Here is a 23,809-nt window from a genome sequence, read left to right as displayed (position 1 = left end):
TTGGATCTTCTAAAAAAATCCAAACACCACCTTAGGTAGTTTTTGGGGAGGAAGACGCAGAACCATTAATGGAGGATGATAGCTGCCCGCCTGCACTAACTAGGGTCCGGTCAACAGGGTCTGGAGAGAGTCTTGACTCTGGAGTGACAAAACTGTCTTTCCACGTTAGTTCAGGGATTGGCTTAATTGCCCTTTCAGTACGGCAAGTCAAAAAGTTTCACATTTCTCAGGAAAAATACAGAAAAAAGTACTTTCATGAATTCTGCCCCCACAAACCGGGTATCTTAAATTCATCTCAGCTCTCAAACCCATAGATACAAGTGGATGGCTGGTGAAGTCACATCCCCGTTAGTACCATTAACACAGTTTTATAACCCCATTTATGGTTGTTGAAAGAGAGATTAAGTGGGGAATCACTTGATGCATTTGCAATTATTCCCTCCATTCCACTTTAATAGTTTTGTTTTTTTTTTTCGTCTGTCCCAAATTATAATCCAATTTTCAATCGAAAAATGTAGTTATATTTTAATTTTCTAAAATACCCTTATTCAATGTAAGTTGTTGTTACTATAAACCTACCCCATTTAATGAGAGTTGATTTTTTTTTTTACCATCAATTCAAGTTTCCATAAAGTTGTACTCTAATTAATGTGAGGGTAGTTTAAAAAAATAGGTACATAAATTGATTGTTTCAACAAAATTAACTATTTTTTTTAAACTGTGTGAAAAAAAAAGCCAGAACTATCAAAGTTGGACGAAGGAGTAATATTGATGTAACTAATTTTGTGGTGGGAATATAACCTATAAATATAAGTGGATTGACTATTGAAATCACATCTCTATTAGTGCCTTTAACTTAGTTATACAACCCCATTTATGGTTGTTGAACGAGAGGTTGAGTGGGAAATCACTTCTTGCATAATTGCATTTGCAATTAGTGTTGATCTAACTATTGAAATCACATATCTATTAGTGCCTTCAACTTAGTTTTATAACCTCATTTATGGTTGTTGAAAGAGAGGTTAAGTGGGAAATCACTTATTGCATAATTGCATTTGCAATTAGTGTTGATGTAACTAATTTTGTGGTGGGAATATCTAATTTTGCTGTTCATGGCTAGAAAACATTAATTAATTAATGTGTTTGGATAATAGTTATTTGGCAAAAAATTATTTGCGCGCATTATAAACACATCTTCCAACATACATTTTTATGTTCCCAATCATATTTTCATTTCACATACATCATATAGACAATTGAAGTGATACATTAATTATTTTAAATAATATTTCAAATAACCCACCATCCAAATATTTCAAAATGTGTTTGGATTTCAATAATTTGCTAATTATTTTTTTGCATTGCAAACACATTTTTATATTTTTAATCACTTTTTTATTTTATACGCATCACATCATCACATTGCAAAAAACACTATAGTAATTATTTCAAATAATCTTTTATTCAAACACACAGGATTCTATGTACTAGCATAGAGTAGAAGGTTGAGAGTATTATGACTTCCTTAATATACAATCCATGCTCTGGAAATCGGATTTTGATTCGACTTATAGATACTTACTATATTCCTCTGCATGCATTATTGAAAAATAGGGAATGGATATACTTCAAATTTAGATATTCGAAATTCAAAATGAATATAAATTTTATAAAATAAATTGTTACTATTATGTACTTGAAGGGTGCAAGATAATATTTTATCTTACTACGCGGTAATTTACAACGAAGTATGCATTCTAATAAACCTAACAAAGGAAAGTATAAGGTTATTTACTTATTTTACTCTTTACGTTCGAGAATATTGGTTTATCAGCAAATAAATTGGACTTGTAATTATCCGTGCCCCTGATTATTCTCAACATGCTTCCCTCAACTCCCTTGATGGATCTGAATCGGTCATTGCAAGTTTAGAGAAAGAAAATACACAATAATGACCGATTATCCCAGCCAAATTTATCCCAATTTTGTAGAAAATATACAATTAGATGGTCATGGGAGTGGTAAAATTGATCCCAACATCATCTAAACCTCATCCAAACCAAAGTATTTCCAAAAATGTGGGATAAAAAGGATAAAAGTCATTTGCACATTCCTCTGTCAAAGCTGATTTTGAGTACTATACCCATGAGTATTAATTCACCATAGTTCCTAAATGATTTTAAGAGTTTGCATGATTGAATGATGTATCAAGAATTTATTAGATTATGATCATAATACATAGCAGCATTCAAATAACGATGGTAGAATTTCTCCTAAGTTAGAGCCATCCTCATTGGATGGTACCATCCACCTTACGTGATAAAAAAGAAGTTTATGAAATCACTTCACTTATTCCAAATCAAAAATCAAGCAGGGTACTAATCTCAGAACCAAATACACGGGACTCAAGAATCATGATGAAATTAAACCCGGGAGATGTGCCAAAACCAAAAGAGAAGTTTCTTGGATGATAGATAGGTTGTTGGATTCCTTGTCTCCCATTTTATACAAAGGACCACACATTCCAATGCAAGGATTAAAAGATGCAAAAGTCTTCCTACAGTTCACACCGGAACATAGGAGTTCTAAACACCGATTTATGCATTTCCGATTCACCACATTTACACCAACTCCCCCCCAAAAACACCAAATAGTGAGCATTAATGATTAAGGGCACCATAAATCTGGAGGTATTATTCTTCGGATCACTCTAGCCCGTCCAAGTGTCGGTGGTGAACCGAAAGGGTCCAAATCCCATTGTCATTTCTGCAAAAATGATGTGCTATTGCGATAAAAGCCAATGAATCCAAAGCAAAAAGTAAACCAGCCAACTGAGAAAGCATACCTAAGCTCGAGGACGACAAAAGACACTGTGCCTCGTTCTATTGCTGCCACGTACCCTCCAAAGTTCGGTGGGCTGTTTTTTTCACTTTTCGGTTTTCACTCCCAACCCATATGACAGAATCTAGTGGAAATAGCAGCAGAACTAGTCTTTGTTGTTGTAACAAATTATAAATCTATCCGTTGGGAGGCTGGACTCTCAACCTGAAGAGGACGCCATTTACGTATAAACGTTTATCACTATCATTAGGCACAAGCAAAAAGGAGAGGAACTCAATATATTTTTTTGGCAGCTGGTGCCTTTAAGATTTGTGGGTTTTTCCCTTCAATATACACAAAAAGAGAGATGTGGAGAGAGGTGCCCATGTGAGATGCTTTAACCACAGCTGCTGCTCTCGCTGAGGTTGGTAATGATAATGGCCCCTCTTTACTGTGGCTCCCCTCCATGAGAATCACTTGGGTAGCGGTTCAAGATTGTGACTTGGTGGTTCCTTATTTATCAAAATCAAGTCTTGAGCTTGCTTGAGCAAAGCCACTGCTCATATGGGACGCTATCCCCCTCGTCAGAACAACAGAAGAGGAGCTATGCCTATTCTTTTTGTGTTGCTTCTTCCTATTTTATTTCCTAGTCTTTTTGCCCCTTTGAGCCATGCTTCACCATCCGTTATTTCGGTATGTTCTATTGAAGTTTTTATGTAATTTGTAGGGGAAAGTAGTTTTTGTTAAGCTAATTCTTATTATTCTCAGTGGTGGATTGCTTGTTCAGACTTTTTTGAATTGTGGTCTCTGTTGAGTTGTGGTTGAAGGGAAGTTTTTTCAAGCCTTGCCTTGTCTGTTTTTGGAGGAATAATTACGTGAAAAAGACACGATCGTTTATGTAGTGTTGTGAAATTTTTAGAAGGGAAGTTTGTTTATTTGCTTATGAGTTTAGGAGCGAGTAGGTAGAAATCTCGGTTTTAGAATGAATACCTAATCAGAAGTTCGGTGAAGCCTTTGTTTGTGGATACTGCTATTATCATTCATATCTGTCACTTAAAAGAATTTGATGGATTCTATTACCAAAGTGGCAAGTCGTGAAGAGGGTCGTTAATTATGGTCATAAAGTTCTCAAGGGAAGGAATTTTGCCCCGTTGCTGTATGGTAATGGATTATTTGCAACTCAAATCAGATTTCTGGGCAAAAGTATTTTGATGTGTTTGACTGAATCTTTCTTATGCATTTGGTGAATTGGATGTGCTTGGCTGGGATTGGTAAAATGTCAACTGATTTGTGGTGGTATGGAGACACAATTAGTACTCAAAAATGAGAAATGAGTTCTATCTTGGGAGGGGGATTGGGTTGGAGTTTTCATTTTTCTTTCTGTCTTCCCCCTTAGTTTTAAGGGGTATTACATGGTCTACGGAAAAGGGAGACTCTGCTAGCTAAAATCCTCCTTAGTCAATAGCCCCCGGAGCATTATGTCATCCAGGATAACATGTTTTAAGTAATTTGCCTAGTTCTTTTGTAGGTTACTTAACATAGGTTTAGGAGAAGTATAATGAGTTTCCGAGCTAAGTTGGCAAAGCATGAAGGGGTGAACTAGTTGTTGCTTGGCTTGAAATGACGTAATTCTGCTGGTAATGTCCTATAGCTTTTCCTTTGATGGCATAATTAGATAATTGTTACCAAATGACATTGAAAAAGACTTAGCTTAATCCTAGTACGCATGCCTGTGTCCTTTGGCACATCTCTAAAGCAACTAGATCAATAGGGTATGCCATAGTATAGAGTTGTTTGCTAAGTGATATTTAAATTCACATCAAACCTAGATTATGTTCGGAATTATGGAGTGATGGCCATATTTGCATATTAACCTGTTTTAGTTAGCTCAGTGTTTGTACTTGGATGTTTAAACCAATTGAAATTCACTTATTCATTACTTAATTTCTTTCTGCAGGAGTGGAATACTCCAAAACCTAGGCATTCACGTCTACTCAAGGGTGCTTTGCAGCGTGAAACTGTAAGCCTTTACTAAGTATACTTGAAAATTTCTCTTACTAGAAATGTTTATTTAGTATTTTATGTCCTTTCTTGTTTAGTCACTTGAGCAGCAGTCTGAATTATGGACACCATTGCCTAAACAAGAATGGAAAACGTGCAAAGTCTCGGGCATGGCATCAAGTAAGTGGTGAAAAGGGTTTTTTGACAGAATTTTGAAGTAGCTGTACATTATTTAAGATATTTGTTTAGGGGTGAGATTTAAATTTGTGGCATGCAATACGTATATAAAGATTATTCCGTTGATCTTCCTTGATGGACTTCATAATTTTTGTTTTTAAAACCAGGATTGCCTGAATCATCAGAAGGTTACATTCAGGTGTTCCTAGATGGCGGACTGAATCAGCAGAGAATGGGGGTAAGCTTTAACAGTTATCTCACTAGCTCAGTGCAAAAACAAAAAGCACAACTTATGCAACTACAAATTTTTTTTTTTCTGGGATTTGCATATTCCCTAATACTTTTTTTGTTGTCTAGAACAGATTTGTGATGCTGTTGCTGTTGCAAAAATTCTGAATGCAACCCTTGTTATCCCTTATCTGGAAGTCAACCCTGTTTGGCAAGATTCAAGGTCCTTCTAAAGAAATTGCTTTTGCTGTAAATTTGTTCTTTTTTTTTTTGGAGATTTTTGCAGTAGTGTTGCTATGAACTATTTAGATGAAATGGCCCACACTCTCTGCATTCTTCTTGCAGCACATTTATGGAAATCTTTGATGTGGATCACTTCATCAGCGTACTTAAAGATGATATTCGTGTAGTTAAGGAGTTGCCTGATGAATACTCATGGAGCACTCGGGAGTATTATGCTGCAGCCATTCGATCTACCAGAATTAAAACAGCTCCTGTTCGTGCTTCAGCTCATTGGTATCTGGAGAATGTCTTGCCTGTCCTGCAAAGGTTGGTGAAAAACTTGAAGTTTTTCTTTGAAAATTAGAGCAACAAATGGATTTTTTATCACCAAAGAATGCTGTTTATTGTAAATTGTTAGTTCATTAAGGTTTGAACTATGCAATTCTTATATGATTTGTTTGAAACTGGATATATTTTGTTCCCCTGATTTTTAGAAGAATTGGGAACAAAAAGTCTGCCCATTTGGATACTTGTGTTCAATTTGTTTTCTGACCTATTAGTTGTATAAGTAGCCGTCACTTGCTTTAAGAACCTCCACTGACACACTGAAGCATTGCTGAAAATCGTCAGCTACGGGGTTGCCGCAATTGCTCCATTTTCTCACCGATTGGACTTTGACAACATGCCTATGGAAGTCCAACGCTTGCGCTGCAAAGTGAACTTTCAAGCCTTAGTTTTTGTGCCTCACATCAGAGCTCTTGGAGACGCTCTTGTCAGTCGCCTAAGGTATTCCCCTAGCAGGAATGAGATGGTGGGTGATAACTACATCAGGGAGGTTAGTGGTTCTAGAGACGACCAGGCAGCAGGGAAGTTTGTTGTCCTACATCTTCGGTTTGATAAGGTATCGTTGAATCTTCAGGCAAATAGAGATTAACATCTTTATCAGATAATAGTTTGCAACATATCTTTTTGGCCGAGGATGTCTCTGCATTGCATTCCATGTCTTCACTCCTCCTTGACCGGCTTACTTTTGTAGGATATGGCTGCTCATTCAGCTTGTCATTTTGGAGGGGGCAAGGCTGAAAAACTGGCTTTGGCAAAGTATCGCCAAGTAATATGGCAAGGAAGGGTCTTGAATTCTCAATTTACTGATGAGGAGTTGAGAAGCCAGGGGCGGTGCCCATTGACACCAGAAGAGATTGGACTTGTGCTTGCAGCTTTGGGATTTGACAACAATACCCGCCTATATCTGGCGTCCCATAAGGTTTGTATTATTGGAGCCATCATAATATACTAAACATTATAATTACCGCTTGAAAGCTTAGATTTACTTTACAAAAGTATTCATCCATGGTTTCTGAAGTTAGCCGTATCATCCTTTCCAGGTCTATGGTGGCGAAGCCAGGATTTCAACCCTACGAAGCTTGTTCCCGCTTATGGAAGATAAGAAGAGCCTTGCGTCTTCAGAGGAAAGAGTCAAGATTAAAGGAAAAGCTTCCTTATTAGCTGCGGTTGATTACTATGTCAGCATGCATAGCGATATATTTGTTTCTGCTTCTCCAGGAAATATGCACAATGCCATGGTAAGATGTACAGCTAATTGCCACTATATAATTTCGCTTCTGTGACCAAAATTCTTTATTAGAGATATTTCCTTTGCAGGAGAGGGTGGGTTAAAAGTAGTTTCCATGGAATTTGTTGAAAAGTAGTTTCGGCCAAAATTTACTTGCAGAATCTAAGTCTATAATTACTACCTGAGGTCATTCTTATTATAGGAAAGTGCAGTTTAGTTGAGGAATTTACTTGCAACTTTTATTACAGCTTTCATTTTTTGTCTGATAACGTTCAAAATCTGCTATTTCTGCTGATTCTGTCCTTTTTAAGTTCTTCCAATACACTCTGATTCTAATAAAATGTTGAAATTGTACAGGTGGGACATCGAACTTATATCAATATGAAGACCATAAGGCCTAACATGGCATTGTTAGGCCCTCTCTTCCTAAACAAAAACCTGACTTGGCCTGAGTTCCAAGAGGCAATAATTGAAGGCCATAAAAATAGACAAGGGATTATCAGACTACGCAAAAAAGAGCAGTCCCTTTATACCTATCCTGCTCCTGATTGCATGTGCCAAGCATAATACTACTGCTTCTAGTGTTCTTGGATTGAAGAATTAGCTGCCACTGATGCCTGCCCTCTAGTGTACATGCATCTATTAGCTGTGTTGGCTGATGTTAGAAGGAATAAGTGATTAGTGGGAATAAAGTGCGACCCCTCCTCTGGTATAATCCATACAGCCATTCGTGTTATTTTCACTTGTGAGATATATATGATAGGGAGTGAGAGAGACTTTAGTAGAATGTGGGGTTGTGCTCTGTTTGGTCAGAATTGATAGCAGAATCTTGAATAGCCTATCAAAGACAAAAAGCTCTCTTGTATCATGCTACCATTCATTTATGTGATTGATTTTTTTGTCCAAGGGAACACACAGCTCATCAAGGAAATTGTCATAGGCCCACGACAGTTCAGCATTGATTGAAATGACATAAGGCCTAGAATTATGGACCATTCTTGCTGGTGAGATGTGCTTTTCTTGCCAACCTGGATTGTACATTCATCAAGAAGGTCCTTTAAACTTAATGGTTTGTCGAGAAAAAGAATAGTAATTTTGGAAAAAGCTAGATCCATTCCTAGTTTTCACATGATTCTTGAAAATCTCGTTGAGAAAATGGGAACAGCAAAGCAAAGGAACTAATGATTAATCATAATCATTAAACCTTTTTTGCTTGCTTATTTTTTATGCATGTGTTGCATCTATGCTTTTAGCCCTCCGTGACCTGAAAAACAAGCGGAAAGTTTTGTCGGCTGAGAAATTGATGATGAGTTACCCTTTGAAAAAGGTTGGTAGAACTATAATACTAAGAAGTTCGCAGTTCGATGCTCCTTTTTTTTTTTGTCTTTACATTATTATTGTTACATGCGAAAAGCTATTTGTGATGTGTACGCGTTGTTGCTGCTAAATTTTATAAACTCCATTTAAGGGTTTAACAGAGAAGATTTGTTATAATGATTGACCAATAAGTAAAGCAATAAACAAATAGAAATTTTGAGCTAAACCAAAAGAAAAGGAAGATGTGCAGCGTAGTTATTTTTTTTTTTTAAATAAAAAAGGAAAATAGTTGTATAAATAGTTATCAAAACATGTACTATATAAAGAGGAGGAGCAGACGTCCCTACATCAGATGAGCAACAGCTAAATAAAGGCATCCTTTCACGGGGCACCATTCTCAGTCAAATCATCTAGGGAACAAGGCTGGAACAGAGATTTGAAGTCGAGGAATCTAATGAAACTCTCCGATTGTAGCTGGCATACAAGAGGATGAAGAAGGCTGTGATCATTGAAGACATTAAATTAAAGACCTGGAGTGTATTTTTTTTTTTTTTAAATGCTCTCATAGTTTTCTGTCATAAGGTGTGTGCAGCAGTCTCGTTTGTTGATGCAGCTCCATGTTTCAGTGCCTTGCTAGCACAAATTGTAGGTGAAAAGCATGTCCTCATAAGACAACATCTATCATTGATCTACAATTCTAAATTAACACAATGACGAATGAACGAACACAAAAATTGATGCCAGATACCAGGTACAGAGAGAGAGGAATATCAATGGAAAAGCTGGGGGGGTAAGTTGCTCAAGTCAAATTATCAAGACAATGCTGGGAGAAGAAGCAAGTGCCTATCGCTTCCACTTCACAGGATTAAAGCCAAAAGATAATAATTCAAAAAAAATAAAAATAAAAAGACAGCAATAGGACGCAGCATCGTGCTAATTCTTGAACATACCATTGCAAAACCAGCAGCTGACATCAATGAAATAGCAAAAATATTCACACTGATGTATAGTTGTTCTCTATTATTTCACTTTTAAGTATTTTTTCTATTCTCTCTCTTGATCCGAATACTGTTTAGTATATACAAGCGACTGGATAACTGCAACGAGTTCCCTACTAGTGATCTACACAGAACAAAATGTTTAATCTTGCTATAGCGACTAACAAGTCAATGAGAAATGTAGCCTCATACAAAGGAGGGCTTTGCAACTTCTGTTGATTAAGCCAACAATAGAGCAATCAAAAGCCCATTACTCTTGCTGATCCAACTGATCAGAAGCGGACTTAGCACTCTCTGATTGTACAATCTCCTTTTTGTCCTTGTCTACCAATGGAGTACCGTTGCCACTGTGACATTTAGCCAGTTCCTTCAGTTCCGAAGAATTTGGTTGGGGAACCATGCCTTCTTCAATTGGAAGCGTTCTCTTTGAGCCCTGTAAAGCAACGCCGAGAACAATATTCTCTTCCATGACAGGTTTTGTTGAAGATGGCTGTGAATGGGGTGGCCTATCATCTTCTTGCTTCAATTGCTTGGTAGAGGATGTGGTAGCTGGTTTCTCGCCTCCATGCTCTGGTAAGTAAGTTGATGCATTTCCAGCAGCATTGCCCATAGGACCGCCCTGGACAGCTTTTGCAGGATGGCTTTTGTTGGAAATTTTGCTATCAGCTGACAACTTTGAGTCAACAGTAGGCAATTCAGTTGACTTGCTTTCACTCTTTGTTCCAGCTGATGACGTTTTGACTTGAAATTTATCACTGACTTTTGGATCCGCAGAAGGCTTTGCTTCAACTTTCGAGACCCCCTCTTTGGAATCAGGATTCGACATTTCTCCAACCTTGGTATCAGCTTGCAAATCAGATGCTGATGTCTCTTTTGCCTTAAATGAAGGTGCCTCTTTAGATTTAGAATCAGAACCTTGATTTGTTCCACCTCTACCCTCAGCCTTAGTATCTGGTATTCGCCTCACTGTAGCCTTGCCATCCTCTCCACCACTTCCGCGAACTGATCGACCATCTATTTTCTTCCTTTCTTCTCCATTGATGATTTTATAAGGGGGCTCAATGAAAAGCAATGGACGCTTTGGTGCTGTCCCCCTGTCAAAGAAGGAATCCCCATATGGTATATTTTCCATATCAGCATCGTTGTATATTTTTTGAACTGTACGGATTGGAGTGGCAAGTCGAGCTCGGTGATGCCGGATGACTTTAAGCAAATCCAACATTATAGTCTCCTGTTTCTCATGAAAAATGAAACCAAGTTAGCTGATCTTTGCATATTTCCAACTTAGAACATGATGTACTCCCATTTGGAGTCAAGTTGGAACAACTTCTGCTTACGTTTTTAGTTAATAAATGCATTAAAGGTAAATAGCTGAGCTATGTTCAGTCACACAACCAAACATTACTGCAGGAGATGACTTTTAAAAGCAGCTGCAGTTTACTAGCACAGTTGTATTGTAACTAATCAAGCTATTTGCTTATCTTTTCTGTATATTCAGTTCCCTAACATGTATCTCATGCCTTCCATCAATGCCAGAGCTCAACTGTGAGTAACAAGAAATTCAATAATCCTCATGCTTGTATTTTAAATAACAGTGCATCAATAGAACAATACCGCACCACTTTGACCCAGTATTGACTAAATGGAATTCTGACAAAATTTTCGTCTCACCTTCACACATAGGTACTCTTCAAAATGAGAGGTTTTCACGAAGCATGAGACAAAGATCTGCAAAATGGAGATGATAGATCAATTAAAGTTTTCAAAATCTATAAAATTGAAAGAGTCCTGGTGAACACAAAAGCTTCAAATAACAGAAAACATGAGTATTTAAGTATTTTCAACCTCTTGCCACAATGTCAGCAGGACTTGATATGGGAAGGTAGTAAATTTTTGGTTTATCAATGAGCAAAAAGGTGCCAGATTCTTTAAGTGTTAAAACAGAACAACATCTGAACAGAAAAGGAATGGGAAGTTCTCATCTTAATAGGCATGGAGGAAAAGTCAATTGAATGCAAGACCATATGCAGTCAGAACTTTTATTGGCTAATAGACGAAGTACAGACACATCCGTTAATCCTTATAATCATGTTAAGCGACCTTAGATCTAGCAGTTGCATAAACTGAACAAACACATACAGCAAGTAAGAATTCAAGAGTTAAAACTGACCAACAAGGCCTGGTTTTCTGGATTAATATTTTCCAGAAATACTCTTCTGTGCAACTTCTGTTGTTCAACTTGGGGATTTTTTGCCAAAACTTTGCGCATGTCAGCAACAATGCTCTGCCCAAAAAAAAAAAGAAGAGAAATGTCAATTGTCAAAGTTTAGAAAACAACACCAAAATTCAAAAGTTTGGTCCATTCCAAGGTAAGTATAACCAGAATCTGGCCTCACGTTGACTTTGTTCACATCCAAGTGACTGATGCCTAGATGAGTTTTTATCCGCCAATGAGTTTTTTGACTTAAATTTCTGACAACATTGACTGTAAACTTGTGGTTCGGAATATGAACAGCTTCGCGATCATCACCCCTTATAATTGTTGGTGACCACCACCCCACATGCTGCAAAATGTCAAAGACGTAAATACAGATAAAAAGGAAAAATTTACTAAAGTCTGCAAAAAGAAAACCAAGAAAGTTCTGGGAGTATTTTCTCTTCCCAAAAATACAATTTCATAAATCAACTTCGGAAAAATTTAAGGTGCATCTACAGCACTCTGTAGTCCGTCCATAAAATAAAAAAAAAAAATCTCAGAACAGAAATATTTTCTCTCTCGATACTCTCCTTCAACCCTTCTTCACCTAGAAGTAGTAAAATACAGCGGGAGAAGTTGCAGAGAACCAAAATACCAACCTCGACAGTACCAGAAACTTCATAGCCTTCAATCTTTGTCTGAATCCATTCATTCACAACAAATGGCCGTGTCGCATGAATCATTGCACTTGAAAGAAAGTTGGTGAAGATCTGAGCATAGTAACAGCAGAAACAATTCAAATGAAGTACACAAGAAGCATAAAATCATGTTTTAAATATGTGTAAATCTACCAAGATCCCTGGACCAAGTAAAGAAATTGCAACTAGAAAAAGGATAAACGCTTGAGAAAAAAAGACATCTAAATCATACCTCACGACCAGCAAGTGTTAGCAAGACAGTACCAAGCCCTCCAGCAGTGAGATATTTCTGGGTTGAGAAACCCAGCAACTCCATGAACAATGAGGCAGCAGCAACCCATACGGCAGTGTATACAGCTTTTCCCGCAAACTGGAAGCCCATCTGCAAATAAGCAAGAAATCCTAATAGTTTACATCACCAAGACAACTACAAATGCTGCCTCCATTTGTTCTTGGTTCCTGTATTCTTCATTAAAAATTCTTATAAGCAGACATCAGAAAAGCTCATTCCGTCTCCTCGAATGAAAATAATAGAGTGCAAGACTAAAGAGGATACAAGCACATGATACAACCAGATCGTATTTAGAAAACTAAAAAACCATGCTCCAGCAGGAAAAGCCTAATAAACTGACAAAAGCATAATCAATGCAATAACTGGCATCAGAAAAAATATGGATACATTTCCTGCATAGTGATTTAGTTAGAGTACATGATGATTGACTAGCATCTTGTGATTTCTGCCTATTAGTATTCAATTCAACCAACCTGCCTAGGAGGAAAGGCATGCTACAGAGAATGTGCAGCAGGAGATGTTACTTAGGTGCACGAATAAAAATTCCACTTGTTCAAGTTGTACCTCAAGACTTGTCTAGATTGATGGCACCTAAACTCTATGCACTATAAGAAAGCTACATGAGATTTGATTACCAAACAACAGGAGTAACATGGATGATTTGATGAATGAAGGGGAAAAAAAAATCACGAGCACATCAAGTCGGACAACACAAAGTTGAGCAAAATTTTAGAGGATTCTCAAAAATATGACTACTAATTTTTTTAGATATCCACAACCGGAACTGTAGAAATATAGAAGAGAAATAGCCTCAGTTGTGATGAAATTTTGGTCCGGTAAATTCAATCACTACAAGAACTAAAAGAGTAAAATCCATGCTGTTCTAGTAATGTTTGCTAATTTGTCTTTGAGAGGATTTAAAAGTAAAATTGAAGCATGTTGCAATAAATATCATATGTACATACATTTCTAGTATCAGCAGGTTCATTTGTCTCCATAAAAAACTTCTGTGCTTGCTGAATAACACTGCAAAAAATTATCAATAGCTGCTTAGTTCCATAAGAAGCCATCACAAATGTAGTGTCAGTTTGACCTGAATTGGAAATCCAATACAAGATAAAACAAGAAAGAAAAATAACTGGCACCTTAGAAAGCAAGAGAATGGTGCCAAAAGAAGTTAAAATTCAGTTCTACAAAAACATAATACACAAATTTTTACACATAATTACTAGAATTTAGGTAAATTGACTAAAAATGTAAAGTGATTCAACACAGATCTTAAACTATGGTCCAATGAAGCTCAAGAAGAACCAATATCATCAACTCTACAAAGTCCCAGAAGTGGGCCAGAAATTTATATCGACACATTTAGAGCAATTAAGAAAATTTTCAGATAAACTAGAGCTGCAACGAACATCACTCACCTTGATAAACAATAGGCAAATGCCAAAACTGTTGACAATGATCTTACAAAATTTAACAGCCGTTGCTTGACAATTCGACTAGCTTCAGTTGGAAGAACTACTGGATCCAATGCTCTGTAGACAAAGTCAATATATTCAGAATATGCCAAGTCACATGATTGTTAATCTCATCAAATGATAGTTCATCTTCCAAATGAATATACTAACCTGCAGACAAGTAAAGCCCCTATCCATAGCAGAAATGGTTGAAGATAAGAGGTCAAAACATAACACGTGCTACTCTTTTGCCAACTATTATCACTCTTCTGCAAGATCATGGAATTTATAATTAACAACAGGACAGCACAAACAGAAGAAAGAATTTTGTGAAAGGAAGGTAGAGATGAGTGCATACATGAAGAAATATATTTCTGCTTTGCCGCATGAGTGGCCCAAGACCCCATAATGTAAAAATAACTATACCTACTGCAGGAAACAGCTTATTCACCAAAGGACTACCCAGTAAGTTGTTGCATGACCTGCTTGTCAAGTTTAAACAAAAATAGTGAGGAAAAAAAAAGCAATAAAAGACATGGTGGAAAACTAACAGCCATTTAGAAATGGGGTGACATTTATCAAACTTTTTCCAGTGTGCAATATCCAATTTTTCAATTTCATCCAAATATACTTTGAACCAAACTGTAACTAATGAATCTTCTAGAAACTTAGAAGCACTTTTTCAAAAAACACACAACCATCCAGAAGCACTAAAAAGCAACAGCTCAAGTAAAAACTCAACACAATGGAATATGAGACAATGTATAATAGACTCAAAGGAACACTTCAGTATCAACATTTACTCGATATGTTTTTAAGTAACAATTTTTGTCACAGCTGACTACAGATCTGGTACCATGGCTAAAAATTTTTGCAATTGAGCCTGAAGTACTGCTAGCTCCATAAACAAATAAAGTGACCATGACTCTGAGTTGCATTCATTTTCCAATTTTACTTGCATGTTCAGTTCCCATACCTTCACGCTGTTCATACCAAATCTAGGTGAAAACGAAGGTAAAGATCAGATTTTATGGATAATGATAGAGTGCCCTAACAAATCTAAAATTGATGCTCCTATTTCAATTAATAAGCATGTAGTTAAGAGACTAAGGTCCCAAAAATAATATGTATATTTCACACAACCTGCCTCAATTACCGCCAAGCAATGTTCTTTGGAACCACATTAGGATTTAGCCAATGATTGATCTATCAATCATACTACATTTTCATTTATGTCAAGTAGTTAAGGCTACATTGATGAATCCGACTCCCTTTCTATTTGAATTTTACGAATTTCTCATTCTTCTACCTGAATAGATGATAGCATATGCATGCAAACAGTTATCAATTATCAGAATTTCCTGAACAGATGATAGCATATGCAGGAAAAAAAAAGTCTACAACACATGCATAAATTTGGACTTCAAGGCAAACATGAAATGAAGCCCAAATCCAACAATTACCTTGTTAGTGTTAAGGCAACATTCTTAACCGTGGAAATGTCAAAGGAGGGGCCAGGACTTAGTGAAGAGTAACACTTGAACTGATAGTATTTGTAAGGGAGAGAGTTAGTCTGCCAACGTAATCTGGTCGAAAGTTGAGGAGTCCAAGAATTTCGCCTCTGGAAGGCAAAAAAGGGAGACTGTCAGGTCTGCTCATGGCATGGAGAAGTATCTCAAATTTCATCATGCAAATAAACAAAACCATGCAAACCACAAAGATAGAATGCTGTACCAAAAATTAATTATAGCAGCTTATAACCCCCAAAATTCAAATTGCATATAGCATGGGTTTCAATGAGATACCAATAAAATCTCCCCTTGAGTTATAGAGAATATATCCCAGCGAGAAGGAGGATATCAAGAGTCAGATTAGGCAGCTCGATAAGTTCAACAGAACAGTACCCAAAGCTTAATTTAAAACAGAGTTTATAAATCTGCTGACCCAAATTAAGCCAAACTTCTCCTTCTTCTTGTTCTTTATTTTTTTCTTTTCAATTTTTTTTTTGGCTATGGTAAGAAGGTTTAGCAATAGGAGCAAGTAGAAAAGCAAATCAAGTCAGGGATCAAATAATTCTCCTTAAGAAAGAAATCATTACATCAAAATTGCATTCTAGTTTCTTTCCAACTCTGTCAATGACGCTCCTAGCACAGTCAAAACTAAAGTCCACAGGAAGAATTGAATAGAAGTCAATCCCCAAGTAAGCTCACCAGTATAAACCAACATAGAAATCATAACTAAATTGCTAAATCCATCTTTGTAGTATTCAAACATTGTAACATACAAATGATCCTAGACAAAACGCCCCCTTTGATGAACCTACACATTCAACTCCAACAGGTAACACCACCAATAAAGCAAAGCATAGAGTAAATTCGCAAAAGCAAGAAAACAGTACCAAAATAAGTGATGTAAAATTGCTGCCAAGAAAGTAAGTTTTGCATCCTCCAGTTACATTCTGCAGCAGAGCACATTGATACTATTATCCGTAAGAGGAAAAAATTAAAAATAAAATAAAATAAAAAACAAAGTTAGATCAAACTATAACGGTGACTGAAAATAAGCATCTGTACCAGCGACTGCTTATTGCATACATGGTTCCTGCAAATTTCCAATTCATGGGAAAGTTGCAAAGAACCAGCAGCAGCCATTAGTGATCAAATCTAAAAACTTTGAAAAACAGGCAGCATAAAAACGATCCGTCTTTATTAACAAATCCTCAGTATTCAATGAATAAATCTTCACAGCCCCTTTTCCCAATAACCTGCAAAAGACCACAGAGAATAAATCCATCAATAATTCCACCTTCAACCCATCATCAATCTGAAATTTATTCAATTTCCCATAAAAATGCCTCAAAACCATAAACCACAACATTCCGCACATATCCAAAAATACTTCTCGGTCATTTACAACAGTTTTCCCTACCTGTTCTCTCAAGAAGGTTTGTCAGTCAGACACAGAAAGAAAAATAATCACTTACAAGAAAAAAAAGCCAAATATGAACCTAGGGTTTTATTTCCTCCAATAAAAAAGTAGGGAAATCCTTATTGATGGTCAATAAACATTTCCGTAGTTAGTAATTAATCTAATCCTTGAACAAGAAGAAATTTAATTGAAGAAAAAATAACTAACTTATAACTTTTTTGCACTATAATTGAAGTAAAACTAAAAGAGGGGGAAAAAACGACGTCGGTTGGTACCTGGCACTAGATAGCTGTGGAGTTAATGAAAGGGGTGGTTGTAAGGTGTCTCCGGCGGAGAAAATAGGAGTCAGATGGCGGGGGAGGCCGTGAATCTTTTTTTTTTCCCCCCTTTTTCTTAATGAGGCCGTGAATATTACTCCGGGTTGAGTGGGTCCCGCGGTAATGCCTGGGCATATTCTTGCCAAGTGGAAATTGGAGAATTTTCCTTATAGTTTATGTGGGTACCAGCGCAGGAGGACTTGTGGTTACATACTGTTTAATATAATCATTTGAATTCTCATTTTATTCTTCTAAGTAGTTGTGAGTTTGTTTATACACATTTCCCAACCCACCTTTTTATATTTCCAACTATTTTTTTATCTCGCATACATCATATCACAAAAAGTATTACAGTAATTATTCCAAATAATATCTCAAATAATACACTATTCAAACAAACCCAGTATTATTTGTTTGAAACTCAAAAATAGCTTTTATAAGTTAAAGGTATTTAAATAGTATTATTTCATATATTTTTAATTTCTCTAAATTATATGAGTACTAGTTTATATGAAAAAATAAAAAACTTAAAAGACATTAACAAATAAATGACATGCATTCAAGATTTAAAAAAAAATTAATATAGCCAATTATATGTCATAAATGTTAGACAATAGTTAATATATAATTATGGAGGAGAGAGATAAATGAATAGAATAAGACAATAATTGTTAAATTGTCTAATTAATTGAAGATAATTATGCATGGGTAATTGATAAACTATTAAATTTGAAATGTCATTGATGAGATTAATTGACTAAATTCAAAATTGTTGGTTTAATTAATGTTGGATGTTGAACTGACTAGTTCTCACAAGATCATTTCAGTTCAACCATTGTCACAAAACCATTTCAGTTCAACAGTTCAATGGTTGAACTAAGTGATTCAACTAGTTTAATGTAAAATTGATGATAACTAGTTTTTAAACTTAATCTAGATCGAAAAACAGGCCAATCGATGGTTCAATCGATCCGATCGATCGGTTCAAATTGGATTTTAAAACAAGGAACAAAAAACAAGTTATGCTTTAATTATTCTTAACAAAAAACAAGTTGATAAGGATTTATTTTACGTATTTTTAAGTGCATTTTATTAGTTAATTTGGTTTGATTATTTAGTTTTATAATTAAAATAACTAAGGTTTTGGTAAAAATATACATTTTTGGTAAAAGTGGCTAATATTGCATTTCTATTGATTTTAATAGGTAAAACTTCATTTTTATGCAGGAATGATGATTTAACCACCAAAGGATGTCAATTGAAGTGAAAAATAGAGATTTGGTGATGAATTCAAAGTGGTAAAAAGAAAAATGAAGTGAAAAACGTTTAAGTAAGGAAATGCAAGTCAAGACAGTTTTGACACTCTTCAGGATTTTGACTATATCTGGAGCTATACTGATCGGATTGAGGTGATCTTTATACCAATTTAAAGCTAAGAAAGAGATCTACATTTGGTATGAAGACATCAAAGTACAATTCAGCCGTTTTCATAGCCCAAAAGTTGACATACCGAAATTCAACTCAGCTGTCCAAAGTGGAAAACAGAGCTCTGACCAGTGTTTAGTATTTGGATCATATCTCAGGCTACAAAGATCAGATTTGGATGATTCTTGAAGCATTGAAAAGCTAACTCAAAGAGCTACAACTTTTGTGTTTTTCACAAAAGCCAGTTCGGCCTTGATGATAGAGAAAATCGCAGATAAAGTAAGGCCAAAGTGAATACGCGAGTGCACAAAACGTGACTTGTAACCGCGTTTTGTGTAGGCGCGTTTTCTGGCCGAAATTCTGCAATTTGTTCAGTCAATTCTTTTGTGTTCAGACTACTTTCCAGCTATAAGTTGCAAGTGAATTCGGTGCACATGCTTCAGAAGACAAAAAGAGCACACAATATGGCTTATTCCAAGTCAAAAGTCATTGTTTTTGACTTCCTTAACAAATGGAGATTTGAGAATCATTAGAGCAGAAATTTTGGACTAGAAAGGAGATTTTCATCAGCTTATATGCAGAGACATTTGGGAAGAGAAAAAAAAGACATACGGGGGAAAGAGCTTGAAGTGCAGAAATGTAGTTCTTCCATTTCCTTTGTGTAGGATAGTTTAGCTAGTGTAGTTCATCCATTCTTGTATATTGCTAGACTAGGATCAAGATGGAGATGAAGAAGTCAAGGTGATGAGCTCAAGTGACATGGGTTACATTCCTTTCCAACTCTTTATCTTTTGTACTTGATTCCAAATTTAGTTAATATGCAAGTTCTGGATTTTGTGTTATTTATGTGTCTCTAAAGTTTATGCCTTGGGTTTGGTTGAACTTCCTATGATTGTTAGTATTTATTATTTGGCTATTTGATTGCTAGTATTTGAGCAAGTTATTTAGCATTTTAGTTCTTTAAATCATGATTAATCTGGTACCATTAATTGTGATTATTTAAGGTGTTATTTCTGCAATGAAAATTGAGATTTAACATTAGTTCAATAAGTGCTAAACATGGGGAGTACACTCACGAGAGTAGAGGTGCACCTATGGGGTTTTGGTGATTAATTTCATGTAATTTCATTGAAAAAATAAACTTGTAGCTAATTTCATAACCATGAGAATAGGTATGGATTAGTTATGAGTATAATTGATTCACTACGAAAGTAGGTTTCAAATGCATAAGGAAATTACACCATAACTAGCTTAGATGTAGTACTCAATGATCCAAAAATAGCACTTGCATGAGTAGTTAGGGATACCACAACCTAAGGAGTTTTTATTTGTTATTTTGTATAATTTCAGTAGGTTAAATTTGTTATAATTTATTGATAGTCTAAATAATAGAGAAGCTTTAGTAATACCGGTAATTGTTCACTCTTCCTTGTGGGATCGACCTGATATATACCCTAAACTACTAGTTGATCTGTATACTTGCAGTGAACGGGTGTAATTCGGTATTTTTTAGCTTGCACGTATGTAAAATATCCGTCACAAGTTATAATTAAATGTATTCTTAACAAAAAAAAAAAGTATTCGTAATCTAGATACCGCACTATTAAAGAAGTGCTAAGATAAGAACAAGGAAGGACACAAGAAACACTAAATGCAAGTTATGCGACAGCTGAAAAACAGAATATATAGAAGTTGACATTTGACAAAAAAAAAAAAAACAGCTGAAAAACAGAGAAAATATTAAAAAGAATATAAATTACTACCCTTTTTTGGGGTAATAAAGAGTGCCAAAAAAAATATTAAAAAAAATCATTGCTATAGTATAGACAGTAGCCTAAAATGTTGGAAACTTCAACCAATGAGAATGAATATAGTCAAATATCAACCAACAAAACCGCCTCCACAGCACGCCACCAAACATTGATCAAATAAGCCACTTTTCTGTCTCTTTCCTCTGGGCACGCGAAGCGGGCAGAGAAGATAGCAATGGCGGATGACAAGAAAGTGAAAGAAGAGGCAGACCAAATCCTGGGACTTCATCAGAAACTTCCCCGCCTTGTTGTCTTCGATCTTGATTACACTCTCTGGCCTTTTTACTGGTATATATATGTTTTCTGTTTAAACCACACCCTTCTTGTTATTCACATCCATCAATACAAACTTCTTTCGCCAAAAAAAAAGACCTTTTTCAGCTTAAAATTCATTCCAGCTTAAACTTCGGATTTGTTTGGATTGTGGTTTAGTGTCCTATGTCTAATTTTTTTTTTAATCTTTTTGGTAGGTTTTTCTCTTTGTAATTGATAGTTGCAGTGCATGCATATGCTAATCAAAATGTCCGTGGTAGTGAAGCATTGCCCTGCCTATTCAAAATTTGTTCTTTCCAATTCATTTCTTTTTATGCATAGTCATTTACAAATTGTAGTTGATTGTTTTTATGTTAGTTCTAGAGATTGCTTCGTATTGCAGAATGAGGAAAGAAATTTTTAAAAAAAAGAGCTTTTTATGCTTGTCAGGTTCATTATCTACAATTCTTTGTGCATTTAGCTCTTCCATTTTGTAGCCCTATGTACTAGCTTACGTGGGTAGAGTAGAGAGCAATCAAATTGATGTCTGGACCCTCACTTTACCACTGTCTGGTTTTGATCAAATCAGCAAATTCTTCAGATGGGTGTATAGTGAATGGCTATGTATAACGAAAAATGTTCAGCAAGTAGATCGAGTAACCAAATAAGATGAGTAAGAATTTGACTGCTTGGAGAAGAATATTGGGATTTTAAAATCAAATATGCAATCAGTTGTTAGCAGTTTATTGGCCCATTGAATTGCAATGCTGGATAACAACACATATATAGATGATGCTGGTTGACCTTTTGTTTGGTGTAATCTTACTCGTTGGTCATTCATGGCACTAATAGTTTGTGACTTCTTAGTGAGTGCTGCTATGAGAGTGATTCCCCAAATTTGTACCCTCATGCAAGAGGAATAATTCAAGCTCTTAAGGGTCGAGGAATTGATGTTGCCATTGCTTCAAGATCTCCAGCTCGTGACATAGCTACGACATTTCTTGAGAAATTGGGTATAAGATCCATCTTTGTTGCCGAGGTAAGCCAACTGAAAATGCATTTTTCCTTCGCATTTTGGCTTCTTTCAGCCTATAATGGTAACTGCTTATTTTCTTTTCCATGTCCTTACTTTACAGAAGTAATGTTTTTACTTGGCCTCAGCTGAACATATTTATAGTTTTTGCTTTGAATGATTCTAGGAGTAAAAGTTTTAAAGTATTATGTACAATAGCATCCCAGAAGCAAAACTATAAAGGGGAGTTTGGAACTTGTGCGTGATTGTATGGCCTATCTAAGTTAGATAAGGAATAAGGTCTGAATGTCTCCACTTCCTGCACTCACTTAAGAAAGGAAGACAGGAGAAATGCAACAAGAACTATACCCCTCGTGGTAATTCTGATGTCTATATATCACCCTTGGCTCCAAAGAGGCTACTATCAACTTCTGTCTTGCAATCTCCAAGTTCTATTGATGCAGTTAAATGAACTCCTGAGGTGGATGCAGGAGGAATCCTATTTATAAACCTCTTACGAAATGAAATTTGAGAAACACAATAAGAGCTACAAATTTCATCTCCCCTGTTGAAAAACTTATTTTTAAGTGTTGAACGCATGTTACCCCCACCAGAAGATACAAATTTCCAATTACAGTATAATCATGTTGTCTCTGGAATGGAAGTCATAAAAGTTTGTTTTCTTTGTCATAAAAATTGTCTCTGACATGAATTCTTAACTATTTAAGTGCTGGAGAAATTTTTGTTTAGCCCAAGTAGTCATGCTGTCCTACTGAGAAAAGTAATTTCTACATCTCCCCAGACGCATGGTCCGGAGGTACTCTATCAGAATATACCTGCAAATTATATTCGCAATCCTCATTGCACACTGGGAAACATTTTCATCAGCAATTTGCAACATGCTAGCATGGGAACACAGACTAGTATATTCTTTCCTGATGTTAAATACATCTACACTTTCTGCATGCATTTGTTTGCTCATAGTTTTAGAGTATTTGTACGATAATCCACCATATGTATCCTAACATTCAGATGGTCTGAGTTGACAACCATGCGTACTCCCTGCCGCATGCCTTAGTAGTTTGAATGTGTATCCTATACAGTAGCTTGTTGAAGTCATACTTTGTATCAGGATCTGATTACAAAGGGGTGCAATGGCTTTGGGTTCCTTTTCTCTTACGTTGTGTCTTCCTTCTTTTTGAGAAAAGAAATGGCAAGGAGAAGGGTAGAAAGATAAAGAAAACCAGGCCATTTACCTCTAGGCCTTAGTTAATCCTTGATCTTGACGCATGTCTTACTTATGAACAAAAGTATCAATATTTTCTCGTAATTCTTTTCTTCTTTTCATGCAGGAGATTTTTTCTAGTTGGACTCACAAGACACAGCATCTGCAGAAAATTCAACGGAAGACTGGAATTCCATTTGATGCAATGCTGTTCTTTGATGATGAGGATCGAAACATAGAAGCGGTAAGAGTCCTCCTCACATGCTAATTAACTCTGAATGGTCAAATGTGCATGATGCATTACACTGCTTTCTAACTCATAAAATTGTTATTCAGGTCTCAAGAATGGGTGTCACGAGTATTTTAGTGTATAACGGAGTTACACTAGAAGCTCTCAGGCAAGGACTTGTTGAATTCTCCCAAGAATCAAGTTCATATGGAACAAAAAAGACAAAGTGATTTTCCTTATTCATCCCAGAGCTAAGACATCCCGTCTCTGCAGTTGCGGCGACTTGTTCAGTGAAGCTGACATTTGTTACTTCAAACTAATTTGTCTGAACATGAATCACCACCCTAGTTAGTTATCTAGATTAGTATTTTGATAATAAGTAGAATGTGTAGAGCATAAGATACTGACTACAGAATTCTTGAGGCTGCATCAACCGTTCACATAGGACAGGTTCAATTTATTTGACATTGAATTGAAAAAGGCTCAAGGCTTAAATCCTGTTGGTACCGGCTTAAACTGTGTTTGGAATTTGATCAGAGCTTGATCAAAATGAACATTTTTCTTTCAAAGTTCTGTCATATTTTTTCAGGCATTTGATATAAACAAGCAATAAATTTTAGTATCTTT

The 23,809-nt window shown here is 36.0% G+C and overlaps 3 protein-coding genes across 4 annotated transcripts; 2 read left to right on the top strand and 1 right to left on the bottom strand.

The window, feature by feature from the left end:
• The first annotated feature begins 2,967 nt into the window (after window positions 1-2,967).
• Window positions 2,968-7,927, top strand: LOC113699973 (O-fucosyltransferase 31). The gene is made up of 10 exons (XM_027220354.2): window positions 2,968-3,513; window positions 4,778-4,840; window positions 4,920-5,001; window positions 5,166-5,236; window positions 5,361-5,449; window positions 5,572-5,775; window positions 6,079-6,349; window positions 6,485-6,712; window positions 6,834-7,031; window positions 7,379-7,927. The coding sequence occupies exons 1-10, from the start codon at window positions 3,385-3,387 to the stop codon at window positions 7,586-7,588; spliced, it is 1,545 nt and encodes a 514-aa protein (XP_027076155.2). The 5' UTR covers window positions 2,968-3,384; the 3' UTR covers window positions 7,589-7,927.
• Window positions 7,928-9,266: 1,339 nt separating this feature from the next.
• Window positions 9,267-17,324, bottom strand: LOC113699045 (mechanosensitive ion channel protein 2, chloroplastic-like). 2 transcript variants are annotated; one of them, XM_027219091.2, is made up of 14 exons: window positions 17,187-17,324; window positions 16,557-16,747; window positions 16,382-16,441; window positions 15,447-15,604; window positions 14,342-14,465; window positions 14,155-14,252; window positions 13,948-14,061; window positions 13,489-13,549; window positions 12,464-12,613; window positions 12,193-12,303; window positions 11,733-11,900; window positions 11,507-11,620; window positions 11,008-11,064; window positions 9,267-10,567 (listed from the first exon to the last, which is right to left on the bottom strand). In XM_027219091.2, the coding sequence occupies exons 2-14, from the start codon at window positions 16,632-16,634 to the stop codon at window positions 9,587-9,589; spliced, it is 2,274 nt and encodes a 757-aa protein (XP_027074892.1). In that variant the 5' UTR covers window positions 16,635-16,747; window positions 17,187-17,324; the 3' UTR covers window positions 9,267-9,586. The 2 variants fall into 2 exon arrangements, with proteins under 2 accessions (XP_027074892.1, XP_071913842.1); XM_072057741.1 differs by lacking the exon at window positions 17,187-17,324 and adding an exon at window positions 16,912-17,049 and having other exon boundaries at window positions 9,462-10,567.
• Window positions 17,325-20,543: 3,219 nt separating this feature from the next.
• LOC113698381 (uncharacterized) lies at window positions 20,544-23,698 on the top strand. The gene is made up of 4 exons (XM_027218190.2): window positions 20,544-20,752; window positions 21,584-21,755; window positions 23,081-23,197; window positions 23,290-23,698. Exons 1-4 carry the CDS (start codon window positions 20,640-20,642, stop codon window positions 23,410-23,412), a joined length of 525 nt encoding a protein of 174 aa, XP_027073991.1. The 5' UTR covers window positions 20,544-20,639; the 3' UTR covers window positions 23,413-23,698.
• Window positions 23,699-23,809: the final 111 nt, after the last annotated feature.

Source organism: Coffea arabica, chromosome 7c, assembly GCF_036785885.1.
Source record: "Coffea arabica cultivar ET-39 chromosome 7c, Coffea Arabica ET-39 HiFi, whole genome shotgun sequence".
NCBI classification, from domain to species: domain Eukaryota; kingdom Viridiplantae; phylum Streptophyta; class Magnoliopsida; order Gentianales; family Rubiaceae; genus Coffea; species Coffea arabica.
This window is presented reverse-complemented; position numbering and strand designations above follow the sequence as displayed.